The 23,333-nt window shown below is 41.1% G+C and overlaps 2 protein-coding genes across 2 annotated transcripts; one reads left to right on the forward strand and one right to left on the reverse strand.

Moving 5' to 3' along the window:
* Positions 1 to 1,330: 1,330 nt before the first annotated feature.
* LOC102789167 (prolactin-1) lies at positions 1,331 to 4,880 on the reverse strand. The gene is made up of 5 exons (XM_006805113.3): positions 4,793 to 4,880; positions 3,686 to 3,798; positions 3,238 to 3,345; positions 1,643 to 1,825; positions 1,331 to 1,544 (listed from the first exon to the last, which is right to left on the reverse strand). Exons 1-5 carry the CDS (start codon positions 4,833 to 4,835, stop codon positions 1,353 to 1,355), a joined length of 639 nt encoding a protein of 212 aa, XP_006805176.2. The 5' UTR covers positions 4,836 to 4,880; the 3' UTR covers positions 1,331 to 1,352.
* A 3,317-nt stretch (positions 4,881 to 8,197) lies between these two features.
* LOC148094712 (uncharacterized) lies at positions 8,198 to 22,369 on the forward strand (the record flags this gene model as incomplete). The annotated part of the gene is made up of 4 exons (XM_087837412.1): positions 8,198 to 8,328; positions 10,312 to 10,464; positions 21,066 to 21,176; positions 22,006 to 22,369. Coding segments are annotated over 3 exons (372 nt in total), but the record flags the coding sequence as incomplete, so codon positions are not given.
* Between the last annotated feature and the right edge of the window lie 964 nt (positions 22,370 to 23,333).

Here is a 23,333-nt window from a genome sequence, read left to right on the forward strand (position 1 = left end):
GATACAGTACTCTAAGGTCTTTAAGATAAGATACGGCCTGATTATTCAAGACATTGTATGTGACTAGAAGGATTTTAAATTCAATTTAGGACTCAGCAGGGGGGCGATGAAGCAAAGCGAATATGGGTGAAATATGCATGCACTGTCCCCATCAGTACTTTTAGGACATCTTTATAATAATCGATTACAGTAGGCCAGTAGAAGTAATAAATATATGAACTCGTTTTTTAGCATCACTTGGAGACATAGAGATATTATTTAGAGATATTGTGCAAATGCACGAAAGCAGTCCTACACATGTGTTTAACCCCTTCACCCATAGTGCTTAACTATTAAGCTATTCAAAGGCTGTTTTCTTGTATTTGTGTCAGTGTTGATGGTAGACTTCCACCAGTTTAACTAACTGGTGTGTCATCTGGCTTCATGGATAGATAAAGCTGGGTATCATCTGCATAGAATGAAAATGCTGTGCCTTTTGATAATACTAGCTAAAGAAAACAGAAGAGATCAGTGAGCTCAGGCTGTTACATGCACGCTACTGATTTCCATTAAAACAAAGAATAAGTGACAACATTCGACTGTGCAAGAAAAACTTTAATGAAATACAGATTTAAAAGAAACAGTTCAGTTAAAAGGCACTAAGGTAACAATGCTTTTTAAAAGATGTCATTTAATCTAAAGTGCAAATGCTGCAGTTAATTAAGCATTAGTTAGGAAGAAAACATTCTCCATTAGTAGTAGGACTTTGTGGGGACAATGCTTTAACACAACAAAAGGATGAGGAGGAGTCACAGGTTGACACACTGATTTGCTTCCACTCCTGACCACTGTCTGGTCACTTCATAATGCCAGGCCAGCTGGAAATCACAATGGAAAGATGCTCCATCAAGACAATGACACATTACTAAGGTCGGACAACAGCCTGCAGCTCCCCTTCCTATACTTTAAATCTGTTAACCTTTAAGGCTACTATTTAACAATCCTCCATAGTGTAAAGGTTTACACGTGTGCATAAACAAGCAAAAGATCTCCTGGCATAATCCCAGAAGGAGACACAAACTGCATCAGGAAGGCCATCCAGCATAAAACACAATTAAACAAGGGGAGCGATCCACTGTGGTAACCCCTTGAGAATAAAGCAACAGCTGAAAGCAGCTTTAACTTATACATACACACTGAGAAATGGAGCAAGAAGGTCGATTTTTATGTGTTTTTGTAACTTATAACTCCTCCTTATCCTCGTGTTGCAAAACTAATCAGCAGGTAGGAATATAGTACCATGTATAATTCTATAGGCAAGGACAATAGAATTAGGACAATCTCCCCACAGAGTCAGGCTGGACACCCACTCTTCAGCACATCTCTGGTTGCATCTTTGCTGCCCGGCAGCGCAGGACTTTCAGGAAGCTGTCAATCTTGTGAGAGTCCCGACGGAGGCAGGACAGCAGAAAGTTGAAGTTGATCAACTTGGTAATCTTGTCCTGGCCGAGGTTGGTGCCTCCTCGGTAGGGCAGTGAAGTGATGGCCTGAGCAGATGAACCCATCTGGACACAAAAATCATTTTAATGATACATTTTTTATTTGTAAATGAAAATAACTTTTTATTTTCCCACCAAAGCTCCTGCAGGCGTCTCTTACACACCTTGCTAGATAGTACATCCAGGCCATCCTTGAGACTTTTGGAGTACTGCTGCATCTCCTGGATCTTGTTGAATATGGTGCTTTGTGCTGGGTGAGGCAGGGCACTAGCGGAGGAGGACAGGAGTACGAGAGGGTCCGACCAGGCTTGGAGGAGGGAGCGAGCCAGGGACATCAAATCTGACTCCTGGACAAGAAATAAATAGAAACAAAACCACAAGAAGGTGAAGATGTTTGGGGGGAAACAGAAGCAGTATGCAGATTACTTTTGTCTAACTAAAGTTAAAATGGGGGCAGGGGACTTCCCATGATGCACTCAGTGTTTCCTCCTTTCAGTGTCTGTGTGTTTACACACCACTCTGCATTTAATCATTAGCAATTATAAATCTCAGGCTCTCTTCCACAGTTTCTCTTTTGGCCTGTTTACCTCCGATTACCCTAAATTGATCGCAGCTGAATCCGAGGCTGGTTCTGCGAAAGGAAGTTCTGTAAAAAGGGAGTTTTTCGTTCCCACCGTCACCAAGGGGGTCATCTGATTGTTGTGTTTTTTTCTCTCTAGTCTTTACTCTACAATATGGCTGTATCCCAATTCAGGGTCTGCAGCCTTAAAGGCCGCATTTTAAGGCCAATTACGTCACAGCGACGCGATGAAGGCTGTCCCAATTCGAAGGCTGCTCGAAATGCGGCCCTCAAATGCGTCCTTCATTTCCCTGAATTTTAAGGATGTGGCGGTGTAGACTTCGTGGCCCAACATATCCCAGAATGCATAGCGCGGCGGTGGGTGTGGATAATTTTGCCGAAAAATAACGGCGGATGAGGGGCGCCCGAAGAGTAAACTTTAAGTAAGTACTGAATATTATGTCACTTATTTATGTGCAAATGTTTAATAACGAAGATCATGAAAACATTACTGTTGGCCACATGTCGGCAAAGTCATGTGACATTAGTGACGTTTGTACTAACTTGGTTTTAAAGCCTTTACTTTAAAATATACGCTGTTCAATAGCTGAGCTTAATCAGAGAATGATCAAAGCTCATGTAGAAACAAACAAACAAATGAACAAAAGATTTTCTCCTTCATTTCTGTCAAACAAAACTGTATGAAACGTTTCCAGCTGTTAGTATCATGGTTGCTAGGCAACCTGGGCAGCGCAACGGAGGCTACACCGTCCCATTTCACAAGCCTCGCACTTCCGGCCTTAGCGGTCTTTAAGTACGCGGCCCTTGAGGATTGTTGAGACTGCGTACTTTAAGGCTGCAGACCCTGAATTGGGATACAGCCTATAAAGCACCTAAAGGCAACTTGTTGTGACTTTGCTCCATCTAAATAAAACAAATATCATTGAATTGTGTTGAAAATACCCCTTTTTTTCTCGTTAGCTTTCGTAGAAAGTCAAATTCACACAGTCATTCTCAAAGTACTCTTTAAATGACTTCCTGCTTAAAGGGGTCTCTGGAATATAATGTATTTTTGCAAGGCTGACATTCAATTTGATGTATAAGAGACAGTGGGGAAGGTGTTAAATACAAAACTGAATAATATGTGGTTAAAGCACATGGAAGCAACAATAATGTCAATACTGGAGTAAAAGCACTTACCGATACTTGAAGTGCTTGGTCCTTGTCAACGGGCGTCTGTAGAGAGGAGGTGTGGCACATTGCGGGACGCGGCATGATCACCCTGCCTATAGGAGGGAAGTGAGAGTCCTGGGAGGGACAGACGTTGAGCGTTAGTCTCTTTAAAAAAAGACAACAAACAGATTTTTCTCTGTGATGGAACGTGAGGATGCAGAATGCTTTAGTTCAACAGAAAGGCTTTCAATCCCCACTTTTCAGGACATTAAATGAATATTGTCCTGCTCGAATAGATCAGTTAGATTAGTGCATAGTTCCTGAAGATGAGGCAGCTTCAAGCAGACCCACTGCACTGCATGTCGAGCTAATAAGGAAGCATCGGGTTCAAACAGGAAGTTTGTGTTTTTTATGTTTAGGGAGACTGTGACATGTCATTTACAGTGCAAACACACACACACAAACAGGTACAGACCAGCTCCTGGGTGAGCGTCGTGCTGAGCGCGTGCAGTTTGTCAGAGTGCTGAGAGGCTCGCTCGAGCAGCTCGTTGACGGGGACGGCTCTGCACATCGCCACCACACACAACACTGTGAAGCATGAAAAGATGAGGCAGCGTTAGAGGAAGCAGCTGCAGGGCCACAGATTGGTGTCCTTTTGGCTTTTTCCCTCTTTTTCTCTTACATCTGCTTATCGGGGGGGCTGGGTGGAATGTGAGCATCATTCAACAGGTACAGCTGTCATTTGATTTTCCTTATTTTTCTTTTATGTTTGAGTTAAAAGTTCTGACCTGCATCTAATCTATAAAAGGTAAACTTTATTTATAGAAACAAAATTCCTTGTTAATCATAAATATAAATATTACACTAGGTCTGATAACTGATTTTCAATCTGGCTTTAGTCAACGCAAAAGTGCCATCATCAGTGCAGCCATTATAATTATTAGGTTAATTTAATTCAAAATGTTATGCACTGAAAAATACATTAAGAATACATTATTATGGCTTTCTAACTTCTAACATAATAAATAAATAAATAAAAACAAATTAATAGCCAACTCTGGTGCAATCATTTTTAAACGTAACCTTTTAAAATCCCCTTAAAAAAACAAAAAAAATATTTTTTTAATAATTACTACAATACGTTGAATAACAATCAATAACAATTAGTGAAAAAAGTATATTAGTGAATGAATGGTACGTGTCATATAATTTTATTGAAAGCTAATCTAAATTGGATTTATATAGGGCAAAGAAATGATCAGACCACTGCAATAAACAATGTTATTAGGATGACATTTACATTTAATATATGCAATACAGATGCATATATTGATGTTGTGCACTCAGAAGTTTGTTTGTCAGTGCTGGTGAGCAAACTTGTAACAGTGTTTCTAAATATAATCACGCTTACAAATTTGTATCTTGTTGGTACAAAACTGTAGAACCTCAGGTCTGAACATTTACATTTTCATAAACGCAGATTTTAACTTCTAACATTTTCTTTTAAAGCAAATGATCCATTTGATTTGGACTGTTCTGTACAAATCAGTGTTCAGAAGTAAAACGGCTACGCTGAGCTCACCTGTCATGAAGAGGTTGGTTCCACTGGTTCTTCTCTGAGCCATCTCTCTTCTTTTTCTGTCCGTTAGCCGTCACTTCTTCTCCTCGTCGCTTTTTTTCTTCTTGGTCCATCTTGCCTCTATTTTATAGTTCTTTGGCTGCAGTTGTTTGGTTATGCAGGAGCAGGGTGACTGTGTGCTAATTGTCAAGAACTTGCTGGAACCAGTTTATAATGAGAAACATGGTGGAGGGGCTTTGAATGGATGCAACAGGATGCAGTCACAGGTTGATAAGGTGTGTGTGTGTGTGTGTGTGTGTGTGGTGGTGGTGGGGGTTAAGGTGGAAAATGTTTGTTCCTGATTCTGATTGGGTGGATGAATAAAAATGCTCACATAAAGTTTTGTAAAAGCGCCGTGACACATGCAGGTTTGACGTAACCAACCAACAGGTTCTCCCACAGGACACGAAAACTCTAACACAACTCTAACACAACCCTAACACAACTCTAACACAACCCTAACACAACTCTAACACAACCCTAACACAACTCTAACACACCTGGATTACAACTGATCTTTTCAGTCCTTGAGCTTCTTCCATTTAAGCCATTAAACATTAAACAATTCTCATTAAATGATCGAGATGACATGAAATAAGTAGAAATGAAAACCTTCAGTTTTAATAACCAGGATGAGCTGTGCATTGCCAGGGACCAAACAGTTTGCAAGTCGACCGTTAATCTTCTTACAAACGTATTTTACAAATCACAAATATTTAGAAAAATATTAAAATATTGTTATAAATAAAATATGAGAATAATATTATGAATTCCTTAGTAACACGTACCAGTTTTAGCTGAAGAGACTCAGTAAGCACGTAAGATTTTAAATGTCATGCTATGTATTTGTTAATGATAAATATTGTTACATAATAAAGGTTTAATGATCAGTGAGACCATCCTGATCATCAGGCATCAGATACTGCTGAGATATGCACATGCTGTTGTTTATCATGTCTCTGCAGGCAGCTGTTGACAAAACTAAGAAACATCATGTTTCAACTAAAATCACACTTTCAGTTATTAATGATTCATGAAGAGGAAATAAAATTGGTGACGATTAAAAAACATATAACATCTTAAATCTTGTCAACTAAACATGTATCTTTGCATTACTATTGATGGTTATTATAAAGCATTACCACACAGTATACGTATGTACACCAGGTCATAGTTGTGTTTATTTAGTATGGTTGTAACCTTTGAGTAGAGTTAGACCTTGCTCTCCTCACCCGCAAACTCATTTTGCAAAATACAGGCAGGGCAGAGTTCAGTGGAGACATCTGCTGGACAAACACGGAAATACACACAAACATCCCCCATTCCTTTTCCAGGGAGTGGGGGGCGGGGTACTGGGTTAACTGGTGAGAAGTGACAAGAAACAAACGACATGACGTAAAATTCAGCTTTTCTGAGATTTCATCTCGTTTTATATCAGCAATTGATCCTTGTTGGTCTCGTCTTTGGCGACTGACAAAGTCTGTAATCACCTCATTCTTAATGGTGCTGTGATTTAATTTATGATGATTTTATTGATATTTTTCCATCAGCTTTGTGTGCAATCCATGGAGTTTTTAGCAGAGCTGATTATGGTGCTGCCTCTTTCCTCTTTCCTAGAGCCCACTCATGAAGATGAAACTTTTCCCATGCCCGAACCCAAAAAAGTATTTTCACTAGATCACCATCACAGGTCACCTTCAACAAGGTTTTACTCTTTCTTTGCCTGATTTGCTAATCTATGAGTTTTCATGTCTATACCTCAAGAGTATATAAATTAGCCATCTGTTGGTGTTGTTATGCCACGGAGACGTTTGTGTGTGGACTTTGCATCTTGTCACTGTGTTTTCTGGCTTCTCTCCAGGCTTCCTCCCACATGCATTCATATAAACTGGTGTTTCTAAACTGGCCATAGGTGTGAATGTGAGTTTGAATTCTTGTCTTTTTCTCTTTCTTAGTCCTGGGATGGACTGGTCGCGCATGTCAATAGCTGAGATTGACTCAAGGCTCCCCGAAAGAGCCTGATTCGGATAAGAGGCTAAGTAAATGGATGGCTGGATTATCCCAGTGTTTACAGATGGACTCCAGACTGCACTGGTGGGTTGAAGTTGCAAACACTACAAACATTTTTATCCCACAACTCAGCTCAGCGTTGTATGGAAAGTTCAAATCTGTTCCAACCAAACGATTTTATTAATATAGCACCAATTCACAGCAATTGCTGCTTCAACTGCGCTTTATATTGAACGCTACAGCACCTACAATATTACTGTCTGCTATGATGGGTTGGAGTTCAGGGGTCTAAATGCATGAACATGAACAACTGTTTATAGAGCTCTGTGCTCTGTCTCAACCTCAGGTCCTGTGCCATTTGGGCAATGACGAATAAAAGGTGTTGTTTGACAGTAAAGCTGATTTGATGACGATTTTGTGACTAGCGAGTCATTAAGCAATCAATGAGCAGTCAGATTTGCTCAATGCACATCATGACTTCTGATTTTAAAAAGAGACTTCATAATGGGACTGCCTAACCAATAGTCTCTCCATCCAGTCTGTGGCTCTGCTGTTTTACCTACAGTCTACAGTTTGTACTGGTAGGGTCATCATCAAGACGGCGACGGCAAAAACACCAAACCAGTTTGTGACAGTGGCGACGTCTATCTTTTATCGATGCCTCGAGCACGAAAGGCACGTTTGTGATGTGGTGTTGACTGTTTCATCAAACGGGCTCCTGTTCCCTTTGTGGACACATTCTCCAAAGGTCAAGAGGTCATGTATATGATGCTCGCTTTAAACAGCCCTCCCATACACCCCCCACCCCCCAACCTTACTACCAAAGTACCAGAGTAGGCGTCTCATGTGTGACCTACAGACTGACTTTGAAGGCTCCTCTCATTTTAGCACCGCCTCCAGCATGCACACGCACTTTTTTGTATTCTACCTGCTGGCAGCAGATTCCTGTTTATTGTCGAGAAAACAGTTCATGTTGTTGGCTTTGTCTCACAGAGCAACACTGACTGTGCGCTTGCATGTTTAGTAAATATGCATGCGGTGTTTAAATCATGCCAAGTCAGCATGCGGCCTGAGGGTCTTATGTGTATGAGGGAGGAAGCTGCACATAGATGAGCTAAAAATGAATCAGAATGAGAGAAAAAGAAAAATGTGAGAACCTCCAGAGTCATATTTCATTGTTTTATGGACTGTTAGGGCGGCTTTGCTGCAGGGCACCACAGTGCAGCCAGCACGCTACGCATTAAATGTTACACATTTATGTAAATCCCCCACCCCTCCTCTTGAGTTCCCTTTAACCCCCATGGTGTCTCAAACAGAAGCATCTTCTTTTTTAGACTGTTGCTCTTTTGACTTTCCATATTCCACCTCGCCACTCCCCCTCCCCCAAACACTCCCTCTTTGTCTTTCAGACTGCTGACAGCAAACCCACCGTGCACTGTTTTTTCCCCTTGCTGTCCACCTCAGGATCCAGACATCCCATCTGCAGATAGGTAGGATTTAACAGCATTGGTGAATACATTTCAGCAGGTATGCTGGGGTTTCTGCACAGGAAGCCACTTCTGTGATTGAAAGTACATGGTGTACTTGTCCTGAGGCACGTGAGCTCACAGCAAGAGATCAACATAGTTGTTTTGCCCAAAGAGAAGTTTTCTTTTCTGTAAAAATAATGCTTACAGTGGACACCAGGTAATCTGGTGACATGTGTTGAGTCTTTTTTTCCTTGAATAGTGGAATTTAGTCATAATTTGTTCCTGCTTTACGCCATGACTTCATGCCAGTGAAATTACGCATGAGTGAGCATTATTTTTGGGAGAGAAGGTGACGGAAAGAGGAGTCTGTTTGTTTTTTAAATGCAAAGAACTAAGTGGTTGGCATTATATGCTAATGTAATTTAGGGACACTTTTCTCTGTGGAATATGAATGAGCAGTTTGGACTGTTGGATTGTTTCAGGGTCCTGAAACAATCCGAGTGTGAGTCCTGGCTGATGTGTAAAAAAACAAGTAAAAAAAAAGAAAAGCATGTGTTGTTTTATCGTGAAACTCTGCAGCGGTGGCTACAAAAACGGCCGAAGTTAATAATGCTCACACACATGCATTCACTCCCTCTTCCTTAAATGGGATTGTGACAAGTGTATAAATCTTTTCAAGCCACGTGGTGGGAGCAGAATTACACAGAATTATGATCCTTATTCAAGCAGCAGTTGTGGCTAATTGAGTGTCATCTTCAGGGTGTCTGATGTACACCCTGTTCCTGTTAAATGATCCGTCTTTGTATAAGGTGTTGGCACTGTCAGAAACCTGGTAAAACTCTGGACAATGACTTCCACTTCCTGTGCTTCACTGAATTCAAATTAATATTTATAAGACACTCACAGTTGTTGTTGTTGTTATTATTATTATTATTATTATTATTATTATTTTCTTTTTAATGATGATGGTGAAAGGAAATTCCTTTTTATTCCTATTTATTCCAACATTCCCAAGGGTTTCACCTTTGTCTGTTCTGGTTAATTTTTTTTAAGCAAAGTTAGTCTGTATCCAAAAAACAAACAAACAAAACAAAACCAACACAAAAAAACCCAAAACGTAAAGATTTCTCCTTTTTTTTGTTATTTGTTAGAATCTAACCAGCAGCTCATCAAAAAACTCAATCAGAACATTAATTAATAGTAAAAATTACAAGGTGACCTTGGGAAAACTTTGGAGTTCACATTTTCCCACAAGGACACTTGGCTTCACTGATTTTGACTAAATACAATAAATAAAGGTCTTTAATTTTGCCTAGTGATTGTAAAAGATGGTGCCCTTTAACGTGTTTCCTTGTTATATATATTCCTTGACCTTTCAGGAATGGCAGCCATGAGCTGTGATGAAGACTTGCAGTTGCACAGAATTACCAGTAGATGGCAGCTTTTTGACAGGCAGCTCTCGTTGGAAGACGAGCTGTCATGGTTGTCGTGTGTGTGTGTACTTGCTTACACACACACACACACACACACACGTATGTTCATTTCACAGTCCACAAAACAACAACTTTAAAAACCTGACTTCAGGCCACTCTGACTTCTGATTTTTCATTTCACAGACATAGTAGTGGCATTGGTCGCTTCAGTGCATCATGGAGTTTTTATCTATTTTCTGAATGCCTGAACTAACACTTGTGTTGGACCACCTGTTAAGTAGTATTATAGGCATCAAACCTGCGTGATGAACCTCATAAATAAGGAACCCCAACAAATTCAAGTATCCTTTTTCTGTCCTTGTTCCTAAATCTTCCTCTTCTGGGTCACTGCCCTTTCACCTCTTCCGCCCCCTCCCTCAGTTCTTGACTGCTATGTACACACGTGTGCTTCCCCTCTCACATGTTTTATCTCCTCCCACCTCCCGCTGTGCTCCCCTCCCCTTTCACCAGCTCGCTCACATCTCTACTTTCTCTCTCTGTCTGTCTCCGTTGGTGGCGCTGGGACCCATAGGCGTTCAGAGGACAAGAACTGGACAGCATACGCACCCTCAACACCACGTAGCAGCACCACCGCAGACATGTCGGACTCTGAAACCGCCGCCGCCCCTGCTGAGGCCCCCGTCCCTGCTGCTTGTGCAAACATCAAGGCTGACCTGGACAAGTGGTAGGTGACTCCGTGCATGTTGGAGTGATTAACAGAAAAACAGTTTATATGTTTGTCATTTGCATATTTGCATATCCTTTAGAGTGGAAGAAAGGTTCTTATCCCAGATGCCAAAACCATAATAGGAACCTCTTGCAGTTCTTGGGTACACCTTTGATGCCTACGCAAGTTCCTCTCTGACTCTCAGAGTTGCCTTTAAACGTTTACACGCTGAGAAGTCAAAACCGAATTATCTGGATCATTCGTGATGTTCTTGGCCGTTACTTAACGAGCTATCAAACTGGAAAGAAAAACACCACGCCACGCCAAATTAAGGGGGAGACTCGCATGTGTGGCAGCGGCTGGTCGTGGACTGCGGTATCCTAAAGTGCGCCATCCCAAAATGGAGTCGCTTCAGCGGTCATTGGCGTTTGCGCTAAAAGTCTCCACATCTTGCGTGTTGAGATGTAAATGAATTTGACAACCTGGCTGAGCGCAAGTTTGAAGGTTATGAAAACTTAGGGCACCCCATGTAGGGCAGAGCGATTAAGGGATTAATGATGCGTGACAGCGATGGTGATGCTCGATGCTTGCCCATACGGATGGATGGAGGCTGGGAATCTTCTTACGTCACTTGCCTCCCTTTCCCCAGAATTCCTCGCGTTAGCTCGTTCTGTTCGTATCCAGTGTCTCCTTTAGCCTCTTGCTATGTCAACGGACACAACAGATGCTGCTTTGTGAGAATGGAGGATAGCAATGACATAACACCACTACAGACATTTAGAGGTCTGAGTTCTTCACAGTCAAGTTCAATGAACTGCAGGGAGCAGTTTTTCTAGTGATTTCTTCGGTTGTAGATGGAATTTGACCTGTTCTGGCGTTAATAATTATATGGTGGCAAAGTAAACACATTTTATTGATAGCAAAAGCTGCCCAGTTTTCTTCAGCCAGCCTGTTTAGTCTTGATAAGGTGGATATGAATGTGTGAAGCTATTAGATAAGCAAGCAGGTTGAGTGGGAAAGGAAGGCATGGCATGGGTAATTGGCTAATCATGCGCCAGTGTGTTGATGACCTTTACGATACCTCTGATATTTCTAGGTGAATGTTGAGGTTTAACATATATTCAAATGAAATGTACAACTGATAACTGATTGATAACTTCAGTTCCTCTTATGTTAAAGAATACACTGGGCACTCTGGCCAAAGCTGGCACTCTCAAGAGTATTTGAAAGTACAACGCAAAATGTTTTAAGGTGATAAGACGTTCTGTTGCTCATGCGGCATATCATGGTTTTACAAGATTATACTGTATGTGGGTCATTGCATGAAGCTGACCTGAACCTAACCATGAAAGGTTGAAAATCAGGCGGCACCAGCACTATTTGTCCTTTAAGTTGTATAGAGCCAGGGTTAATCTGAGGGAGACAGTTGTCCCATAACCTGTAATCTCTGTGGCATCACTTTTTAAACTAGGGATAAATTTAACAGAAAAATAATTATGCAAACAAATTAATCATCAGTGAGTGCAGAATGGCAATCACTGTGAAATCAGTGTGTGTGTGTTGAGCTTAGAAATGTCACCAGAATCAGCAACTTTACAGAGTATTTTTAAGGAATTAGCTTAAATTAGTTTAAGCTAGCTTCACAGACCTGGTTTGTTGTTTACCTTCTTACACTGCTATTTTTGGCCACATGGGCCTTGTAAATGACCCATTCATTAAGAATGAGAGAATTAGATACTAACTGGTAAACACACAGCACTTACCTGCTTAGCAATTAGCAGCTAAATGTTAAATTAAAACTACAGCGGTGTGTCATGTTGCTAGCAGCTAATGCTAGCATTCTCCCATCGTTCTAATTCCCTAAGATCTGTAAGCAGACTTTTTTATATGAAACTGAAAGTCTAACCTCTTAGCTGTTGGGAATCCCACACTCATTCAGGTTTGCTCCTAAATTCATACGCTACATGTAACTAAAAGTAGATTTATTTTGCTGATACTGACATTCAAATTAACTTCTTTGGTTTAAGGTACAGTTTATACAAGTCAGCTCTCTATAGGACTTGCATCAGTATACATGCTCACTTATATGATGGATGCTCCTATGTACATTCATGTGCTGAAAGGAACAATTCTTGCTATACTGCTGTCTCCATCAGCCGTGTTATCCCAGCCAATTTTGAGCCAACTATAGAACCAAGAGGGCTCTGCCCTGTGTAAGCAATATATCAGAAATACCTGCGTATTTATAGACAGCAGCTTGTCAAAGTCATGGATAGAAATGTTACAAGTGTGACTGTATATGCTGGGTATCATTGCATGTTACTAGTCGGAGGTCACATTACTGCTCCACCTGACACCCGCTCCTTTTTAAGCAGGGCAGCCAAATAAGCGAACGCTTCTCTTTCACACCCAGATGGAAACTTATAGGGCAGCCATGATTAATATGGTCATGACCCTGTCAAGGTCACAGTGGCAAAGTCACACAGAGGTGAAGTGAGCAGGTTAAAAACGAAAATGTAATGCATGAACAGTATATCAACTATATTTTCCTTGACATTTATGATGAACTGAACTTGACTATGACTAACTAGCATTAATAAAGTGTTACAAACATTATAAATTATAAATATATGTTTATTCCATACATTTTTCAAAGATTGCTCTTATTGATAAATGAATCATATGTTGTGTTATTTGTTTCAACCAGAGGCCTCAAATACAGATGGCACGATACCACTTTTTTATGTCCGATACCAATATCATAAATGTGTAATAATATCTGCCGATACTGATATGAATCTGATATAGCGTATTTTTTAATCAATAAAACTGTTTTTTTAATATCTTGCTGCATTTTGTATAAGTTCATACTTTTTGTCTTAAAAAGAAAAAAAAAACACTAAAGCTATTCTGTTACACCTGTATGTAAAAAAATACATTGCACCCAAAATATTTCATAGTTCAACAAAACTGATAAATCTAATAAACTTAAATCCTCCATCCTCCCTATTCTGGTATTTTAAAGAGTACTTAGCAGAAATATTAAACAACCTAACTAATAGGGCTGCCAACACCCAGCAAAAAAATTGGGAACCACCCTCCACCTCGTTTTGCTTAATTGACGTAATCAACTTTAATTTAATGCAAGTGTACAAATTTTTTTTTTAAATTAAAAGAAATGCACAGAAATAAATTATTTTTCTACAATAAATAAATAGATAGAAATCTTTCTTCAACAGAATTGCAGACTGCACAGATGGTACCTTTCCAAAGAAAAAAGTACTATAGCTTACTAGGGTTTATATTCAGGGATGCACATAAGTGGTCCGCAGGTGCGCATTCGCTGTCAAAACAAAAGACGCGCACCAGATAAGAAGCACATATTCGAGAAAACGCGCTTCTTTTGCAGTGGAGGAACACCAAAGTAACTGCTTACAGAGCTTGCTTCTTCGACATCTTTAAGAGTTCTGAACAAATGTCTGTCCTCCTCCAGAACATGTTATGTACGCAAACACACGTTCCAACTTCTTATCCGGTGCGCGTCTTTCATTTTGACAGCAAATGCGCACCTGAGGACCATTTATGTGTAGCCCTGTATATGTTAGACTTAATAGTTACTATATACAGTAATGGACTTCTATATATTTTACATCAGATTAAAACTTTGGTTGTAAGATTCAGATAATTATTTATTAAAAGCTCGACATTTTAAATGAGAATAAGAAAGAAAAGTATGTCTTTGTGCCCCCTTTTCCCTGTTCATGCCCTATCGGCCCCCCTGGCTAAACTTTGCTAGATCCGCCCCTGCACAGTTACCAGCCGTCAGCTACGTAGAAAAAGATCCTGGTGTAGAAATAATATTAAATAAATTCTAACAACAGCTGATCAAGCTTAAACGTGCTGCTGTTGTTCAGCCACTGGTTTCCTCTTTCTGGTGCAAAGTGGACCAAAAACAAAGAAGAGAGACGGACTCGCGACAGAAAAGCCGATCAGCTGATCATTGATCAGTTTCACGATTGAAGTAGCAGCAGGAGAGAGAGAGAGAGGCAGTCGCTCCATATATCGGTTGTTAAGTTTAACATGGGAATGCTTTACAAACATTCAGAGATGAACTTACACACTTGCTTCACGTCTCTCTGGGATCACTTCCTTGGAGATGAAATGCCGGGTTAGTAGCGACGCTCCAAATGCTCAACCAGACTGCCAACAGGTCTCGTGCGCCACAGCCGCTCTATCACGTGACCACACTGCTCCAACGTGCTAAGGTTCTGAGCTGAGTTACGCCGTGTCGCAAGTTTTGTGAGGTGCTTTTTTTTTATATTTAATGGATCGGATTACATTTTTTATTTCTCTCCGATATCCGAGCCAGTAACTTAGGTCAGTATCGGACCGATACGTAATATCGGATCGGTCATCCCTAGTCTCAAAACACCTCCAGCTGCTCCAGTGGCTCCCTTAATTTATTTAATTTCATTTATATAAATGAATAAATTTGCAAAAGAAGGCAATGTGCCATGTTTATCAATGTAACTTCTATTTATTGCTGCTGAAAATTATTCCTTAAATTGTGTAGTTGTAAAAACGTGTAACCTATACCTGTATGTACCTAATGTGCTACGTGTTTTATTTATTATGATTCATTTGCAAAAATACAGGTAGGACTGAAAGTATCTCTTTAGCTTTTAACATAAGCATCGACATACCAACACATGTTTACTTCCTCTACTTCAGGTTTTGTTTTGCTCTGTTTGTTTGTATTTTTTTTAAAGAGCAAGCTCTTTTTCTACTTCAATAATTGCATAAATGCAACAAAACGTGATTTTACTTTAATGAAATTGCAAAGTTAAAGTACCCAATGGTCATAAATAGCTCACTGAAGAGTAGCCACAGTCTCAAAGTCTCCTCAAAAATGAGGTCAAGGCTGGTTTACAAAGCAGGAACTCCAGCAACACTTGAGGGAAGATGAACAACTTTAATAATAGACCAACGCGTTTCAGCTTGTGGCCTTCATCAGGGTCATCAAGGCTGGTTTAGACACCTGTTTGCAGGCCATGGCGATCTATGCAAACTCCTACAGTGAACATGCTGAATGTTAGCCATAGGAACCGTGGACATGCTGGCCTTACGCTTCCTCTGCCTTCCATAAACACTCTCACACTCACTTCCACAGTCGGCCTCTTTGGGCCGATCGCCTGCAGCTGTATGGACGCAGTACCATTGATGTTAAGTTAGACTCTTTTTCTCCAATTGATCTCTCTGAGTTAACTTCAATAATTACTTCCTCCAAACCATCAACGTGTCTTTTAGACCCCATTCCTACAAAATTGCTCAAAGAAGTCCTGCCATTGATTAATTCTTCGATCTTATATATGATCAACCTATCTCTAATAATCGGCTATGTACCACAGGCCTTCAAGGTGGCTGCAGTTAAACCTTTACTCAAAAAGCCATCTCTAGACCCAGCAGTCTTAGCTAATTATAGGCCAATCTCCAACCTTCCTTTCATATCAAAAATCCTTGAAAGAGTAGTTGTCAAACAGCTAACAGATCATCTGCAGAGGAATGGTTTATTTGAAGAGTTTCAGTCAGGTTTCAGAGTTCATCACAGCACAGAAACAGCTTTAGTGAAGGTTACAAATGATCTTCTTATGGCCTCTGACAGTGGACTCATCTCTGTGCTTGTCCTTCCTGACCTCAGTGCAGCATTCGATACTGTTGACCATAATATCCTATTAGAGCGATTAGAACATGCTGTAGGTATTACAGGTATTGCACTGCAGTGGTTTGTATCATATCTATCTAATAGACTCCAATTTGTGCATGTAAATGGAGAGTCCTCTTCACACACTGAGGTTAATTATGGAGTTCCACAGGGTTCAGTGCTAGGACCAATTCTGTTTACATTATACATGCTTCCCCTAGGCAGCATCATTAGAAGACATAGCATACATTTTCACTGCTATGCAGATGACACCCAGCTCTATCTGTCCATGAAGCCAGATAACACACACCAATTAGTTAAACTGCAGGAATGTCTTAAAGACATAAAGACCTGGATGGCCACTAACTTTCTGCTTCTTAACTCAGATAAAACTGAGGTCATTGTACTCGGCGCTGAAAAGCTTAGAAATATGGTATCTAACCAGATTCTTACTCTGGATGGCATTACCTTGGCCTCCAGTAACACTGTGAGGAACCTTGGAGTCATTTTTGACCAGGATATGTCCTTCAACGCACATATTAAACAAATATGTAAGACTGCGTTCTTCCATTTGCGCAACATCTCTAAAATTAGAAATATCCTGTCTCAGAGTGATGCTGAAAAACTAGTTCATGCATTTATTACTTCCAGGCTGGACTACTGCAATTCATTATTATCAGGATGTCCAAAAAACTCACTGAAAAGCCTTCAGTTAATCCAAAATGCTGCAGCAAGAGTACTGACAGGGACTAGAAAGAGAGAGCATATTTCTCCTGTTTTGGCTTCCCTTCATTGGCTTCCTGTTAAATCCAGAATTGAATTCAAAATCCTGCTCCTCACATACAAGGTCTTAAATAATCAGGCCCCATCTTATCTTAATGACCTTGTAGTACCATATCACCCTATTAGAGCACTTCGCTCCCGCTCTGCAGGCCTACTTGTTGTTCCTAGAGTATTTAAAAGTAGAATGGGAGGGAGAGCCTTCAGTTTTCAGGCCCCTCTTCTGTGGAACCAGCTTCCAGTTTGGATTCGGGAGACAGACACTATCTCTACTTTTAAGATTAGGCTTAAAACTTTCCTTTTTGCTAAGGCATATAGTTAGGGCTGGACCAGGTGACCCTGAATCCTCCCTTAGTTATGCTGCAATAGATGTAGGCTGCCGGGGGATTCCCATGATGCATTGAGTTTTTCCTTTCCAGTCACCTTTCTCACTCACTATGTATTAACAGACCTCTCTGTATTGAATCGTATCTGTTATTAATCTCTGTCTCTCTTCCACAGCATGTCTTTTATCCTGTCTTCCTTCTCTCACCCCAACCGGTCGCAGCAGATGGCCGCCCCTCCCTGAGCCTGGTTCTGCCGGAGGTTTCTTCCTGTTAAAAGGGAGTTTTTCCTTCCCACTGTCGCCAAAGTGCTTGCTCATAGGGGGTCATATGATTGTTGGGTTTTTCTCTGTATCTATGAAGCGCCTTGAGGCGACTTTTGTTGTGATTTGGCGCTATATAAATAAAATTGAATTGAATTGAATTGAATTGAACATGCATTTAATTTCTGGCTGGAATTTGGTGACTCGGCAGACGTCAGTAATCTGAGTGTAGCACTGCTGCTGTGTCGGCTAGCTACAGCCTCTTCCCCTCCAGCTCACCATGCTGGACAGACAACAGCTTTCACGCCTGTGGAATCTGTTTATTCATTGTTTTGGTGATTTTTTTCAACATCCAGATGGGTAAAGTGCATTTTACAAAAGCAGATTTTTGAAAGACTCAGATGTTTCGATAAAGGCACAAAATGGAACAACCTTACTTCTTTGGGTCTTAACTTGTTGACATATATTGTTTTAAGAAGTCTCAAGCAGAAATGTTGGAGAATCACCGTCCTAATAAACTCTGTGCTTTGATGATTCTCATCGCTACCTCACAGGACAGTGACACAGCTAATCACATGACCTCCTGGCTAAATCCTGGCGTCTGCATCATCATTTTACCCTTCTGCACCTGCTCACTGATCTATTATACATGTTGGTCCCAGTGGACTGACTATAGCAAGCCCAGCCTAAATAATTCAGATTACGCTTCCTGATTGTGTCCAAGACAAGGACACAACGTCCCTCCTCCACCCCGTGCAGAGTGGCAATCGGACCTGGACATGCTTGGATCAGGATACTAGTGCTCATTGGTGCAGAGTTGCTTTCATTCAGTCTGTGGTCATGTATTCACTGAAACAACCAATTGGTTTTGTTCCTGGTTGCTTGTACCACGCTCATTCAGAATCACGCTCTCTCTCCCTCTCTCAGAAGATTGCGTGATGCCTCTAGTTGCGATGATGTCATCAGCTCCTTACCCTCGTCTGCCCATGCATGTGAGCACCCTGCTCTTATGCTTTATGTAATCCCTATATTTTCTTAATATTTGTTCACATGCAGATGCAGGACTTTACAAGTACAATAATGTTCCTGTTCTTCTTGCTGGGTTTGATTCAGAGACATGTACATGCATGTTGATGGCATTGCGGCTGGATTATCTCGCAACACAGCCTCAGGGTTAGATTCTGCTCAGCTCTGATGTTGGGTCATTATTGCAGTGCATGCAACATAACCACTCAATGCCCCACTCCCATTTCCTTGCACACCCTCGCCAAGCAGCAGACACACACCGTACTCTCCAACTCTCCTGGCAAAGTAAAGTGCTGAGTGATAATCTGCAGCAGCCAGCTGTACGTTACATCACTCTGAAGGCGCCAGGCCACAATATGAAACGATCAAGCAGTATGCTCTGTGTAGCTCAGCTGGTGTATTAAAATGGATCTGACACACTTTTCAGACTTACAGAATAGACTGTATTTCACTTTGTTGCATGTTGAAGGCTGAAAATCAAACTGGCCTCTTTTCTTCGTATTTTCCGTATATTATTTTTACTCTGGAGCTAGTTAGCTGTGTCAGGTTTTCACCTATTTGAAGAAGAAATTCACAATAACAGTAATATTACAGTACATAAATAAATATATAAATGAAATCAGGAAAAATGCATTTTTACCATACCAAAGCTGTAAGCTAGCTGTTGGGAACAGCTAGCTTACAGCTTAAAGTAAGCTAACAATGGCTGTATCCCAATTCAGGGTCTGCAGCCTTAAAGTACGCAGCCTCAACGATCCTCAAGGGCCGCGTACTTAAAGACCGCTAAGGCCGGAAGTGCGAGGCTTGTGAAATGGGACGGTCTAGGCTCCGTTGCGCTGCCCAGGTTGCCTAGCAACCATGATACTAACAGCTGGAAACATTTCATACAGCTTTGTTTGACAGAAATGAAGGAGAAAATCTTTTGTTTGTTTGTTTCTACATGAGCTTTGATCATTCTCTGATTAAGCTCAGCTATTGAACGGCGTATATTTTAAAGTAAAGGCTTTAAAACCAAGTTAGTACAAACGTCACTAATGTTACATAACTTTGCCGACATGTGGCCAACAGTAATTACAGTAATAACATTTGCACATAAATAAGTGACATAATATTCAGTACTTACTTAAAGTTTACTCTTTGGGCGCCCCTCATCCGCCGTTTTTTTCGGCAAAATTATCCACACCCACCGCCGCGCTATGCATTCTGGGATATGTTGGGCCACGAAGTCTACACCGCCACGTCCTTATATTTCAGGGAAATGAAGGACGCATTTGAGGGCCGCATTTTGAGCAGCCTTCGAATTGGGACAGCCTTCGTCGCATCGCGGTGACGTAATCGGCCTTAAAATGTGGCCTTTAAGGCTGCAGACCCTGAATTCAGATACAGCCAATGTCCTGTGTGTGTTTGTGCCACTTTTTCTTTTCTTGGTGGGCACCAAAATCTGAAATTTACTATCCTCGTGGGGACCACCTATTGGTTCCCACGAGTTCGAAGGCATTTTTCACACTGAAAGTGTGGTTTTAGTGTCAGGGTTATGGTTAGGTTTAGGGTAAGGGTTAGGCATTCATTTTTGATGGTTAGGGTAAGCGCCTAGGGAAAGCATTATGTCAATGAGATGTCCCCACTAGGACAGCAACACCTGACGTGTGTGTGTTGTGTGTGTGTGTGCTTTTCCCAGAAAATTAGCTTTCCCTTTCTCCAAATTATGGTTGGGGTGGAGTTAGGGTTAGAGTTATCCCCTCAGACCTCGAGGGGTTAACTGTCTGCTGACATCACCAAAATGGCAGCCAAATGAAGAAAAGGAAAACCAATTTCCTGATCATAAAGGAAAGGTAAAAGCAGCAGACAGATTAAAAACCAATATTTATAAAAGTTATACCGTATAAGTGAGTAAATCTACAAATACATCTGCTGGATGAAAAGCAAAACCTTTATCTTGGCAGCGAGTAGGAACCGTTGTGAATAGAGGGATTGAGGCCCCTGCTCTTCGGTGGGTTGCAGGAAAAGTGGAGCAGAGAGATAATGAGACATCATGAAGGCGGAGGAGGAGCCAGTCAATTGGTTTACGTTCATGTAACATGAACCCTCTCCTCCTGTGGCCTCCCCCTGTTACCTCTGTGTCTTATTATCTCTCCATTATCACGCAACCTCCCTCCCTCCCATCAAACAGATGGGTCCACGCACATGGCTGTTCTGTCTCCCTCCCTCCCTCTCTCTCGCTCCATCACCCTAATGCACTGTGGCAGTGTCGGCTGCTGTGTTCGCTGCTAAATGGGAAGCCTGAAATTATTCCCAAGCTTGAAATCTCTCTTCCTCTCTCGCTCTGTCACATTCATCCCTTCTTCCTACTCTTCATCTTTTCTCTCTCGTTGAGAGCTGTTGCTCGTGTTTTTGCTTCTACCAATGTTAGCACACCAAACATGCATGTGTTTTGCCAACAGAATTCCTCGGATTGGCATCCAGTTGATGCTTAACTCCTGTACGTGGGTTTACTTGAGGTCTAACTGTTGTTAATCTTTCCTCCAGTGTGGCAGAGAAGGGAGCCGGGGGCTGCAAAGATCTGATGGAGGCCTTCGCTGCTTGTGTGAAGAGTGCAGCTGAAGGGACGTCATGAGGAGTCGCCCTCCAGCCTCAAATGTAAGCATGTTGCATAATTGAATGATTAATTCCACAACAGCTTCGGTGGGGGGTTATTTATAGAAACCTTTGTGAATCGTCTGAAAATGGTTTCAACAGGAATAGAGAATACAAGTGTTTATTCTCTAAATATATCTTTAAAAAATGAACTATGGCTGAATTCTCTTTAGCTGGTCCTGCTGGTTTACTGTTCCAACGCTGACTATAATGACTATAACGCTCAGCTTAGCCTTACTTTGACATATCAAAAGTTTGTTATTATTGCCAAGACTTGGGAGGATAATTTTTAGGAGGAACAAAAAAGACATATTCTGATAGACTGGCAAATCAAATACATATATATGACTAAATAAAGATCCAAAATCTCATTATTGAGATGCCGAGTTTTAAAATATTTGCTGCTTTGTCAGTTGAAAAGCAGTTTCAATAAGAAGACATTTAAAATAAACAGCCCGACTGAGTGATCGTCTGCTGTAGATATCAGTTCTTGGTAAGGAAACAGGTACTTTAATGCAGGCGTAAATGTATGCAAAACAAAGGATGAGAATGCAACTGGATCAGCCAGACCACATACAGAGATGATCTGGATTTCACTGGATCTGAGCCATGTGGGACTGCAGCCTGGACAACGCCTGTGGCCAAAGGTATTCAGCTGGCCTACTGTATAATGAAAAGGGAAGAAGCAAGTGGTATGATTTGGGAAGATTGCAACATGTGACGCTCCTTGTCTGTATCTGTTTGAGATCAGCGGTTAGATATCAGATTATTTGTCAGGTCTTCCCAAAGGATCTTTGCCTTCATCCATCTCAAATGTCTCTCGCTATTGCAGGTCCACTGCACTGAGTCCTCCAAGTTCCCAGCATTTTCCTTCTGCACAACAGCACTGGACCGATGACAACAACTCGAATGATGAAGATGATGATGATCATCATCACAGAGAGGCAAACACTGTGTTGAATTGGGCCGAGTTTGGGATCTGGTGGCAGAAACCACAGTTTCCTCCCCCCTGTCCTCCCCCTCATGTTTTAGGCTTTTCTGGGTCCCGCAGTCTTACCTGCTATTCCCCTCGTCTCTAAGGCTGATATACATTATACTGACAATTCCAGAGAGCCAATGGGCTGTGATGTAAATTGTCGACTTGAAATGAATACTTATAAATGGAAATAAAAAGTATGAAATACTTGGTATAAAAACCAACTTGTGATTTCTGGCCTCTTGATTTGTAATACTGAGGATGCAGCAACCTTTGACCCAATCCTAGTTTTGCCTTGTAGAAGTTAGAGGTTAGCATGTACACCAAGACAGTAAATACGCAGAATAACTTCTAAATAACCGAGTAGCAATCTGAACATCTTCGTGATCATCAAAAGGATAGAGTGATGACACTGCTTCTGACATCAATGCTAGTTAAAATGGCTGTACAGAGACACATTATCGTATCCGATCGTTCAGTCTGACGTCACTAGCCGTGTCTGGGCCTAAACTCTGCTGCAGGTCCATATATCAAACGATCACTATGGCATTACTGAGAGTTAAAACACTGTCTAAAGTCTTTCATCTTTAATAAAATGATCAGTGTTCTGCTCTACCAGGTGTAACAATTGAGTTTAACATCCAGGCATCCATGAAAATGGAATTTATGACATTTAACAGAGAAGTTAGCAGGAAGTTAGCTCGCTAGCTTCTATCTAAATACAATATAGCATGTCCTGACTGCGGCGGTTTGGAAACAAATTCAAACGTACAGCTCTGTTATCACTTCCAACATAAATGAAGACAGAAAACTAAACAGCAGTGACGTTTGTAGGGTTACTGAAGTTTGGCTAGCTGGTATATAATGATGTGCTACGTGACCGCTAGCGACACAGCTATGTTAGCATAATATAAACAAGCTAACTTTTTTTCCACTCGATAAAAGTTAACGTGAGTGTTCTCGGTGGTCAGGAACAAATGTAATCGCATGGCAGGATGCTGTAAAAGGACCAAACTTCAGCCAGGAGAACAACTGAGATAATCCATCCACAATACGAGGTTAGTCATTCATATACTGCTGCATGGGCTGGGCTGTAGTTACATCCTAAGGTTTTAAAAACTGAGCTTAAATAAATGATTAGCAGTAATAAAAGCCGAGGGAGGTCAACGGTGATCACTGACTTT

The sequence above is a fragment of the Neolamprologus brichardi genome, unplaced genomic scaffold, assembly GCF_056152115.1.
Source record: "Neolamprologus brichardi isolate AB-2024 unplaced genomic scaffold, ASM5615211v1 NODE_ptg000031l+_length_7269946_cov_1, whole genome shotgun sequence".
In the NCBI taxonomy this organism is placed as follows: Eukaryota; Metazoa; Chordata; class Actinopteri; order Cichliformes; family Cichlidae; genus Neolamprologus; species Neolamprologus brichardi.

Excerpts from the sequence above, each read along its gene's own strand:
- LOC102789167 (XM_006805113.3), bottom strand. The coding sequence starts at position 4,835 with ATGGCTCAGAGAAGAACCAGTGGAACCAACCTCTTCATGACAG. Across the intron at positions 3,346-3,685 it reads CGACGCTCACCCAGGAGCTG|GACTCTCACTTCCCTCCTAT; the intron begins GTCTGTACCTGT and ends TGTCCCTCCCAG. Across the intron at positions 1,545-1,642 it reads TGGATGTACTATCTAGCAAG|ATGGGTTCATCTGCTCAGGC; the intron begins GTGTGTAAGAGA and ends TTTTGTGTCCAG.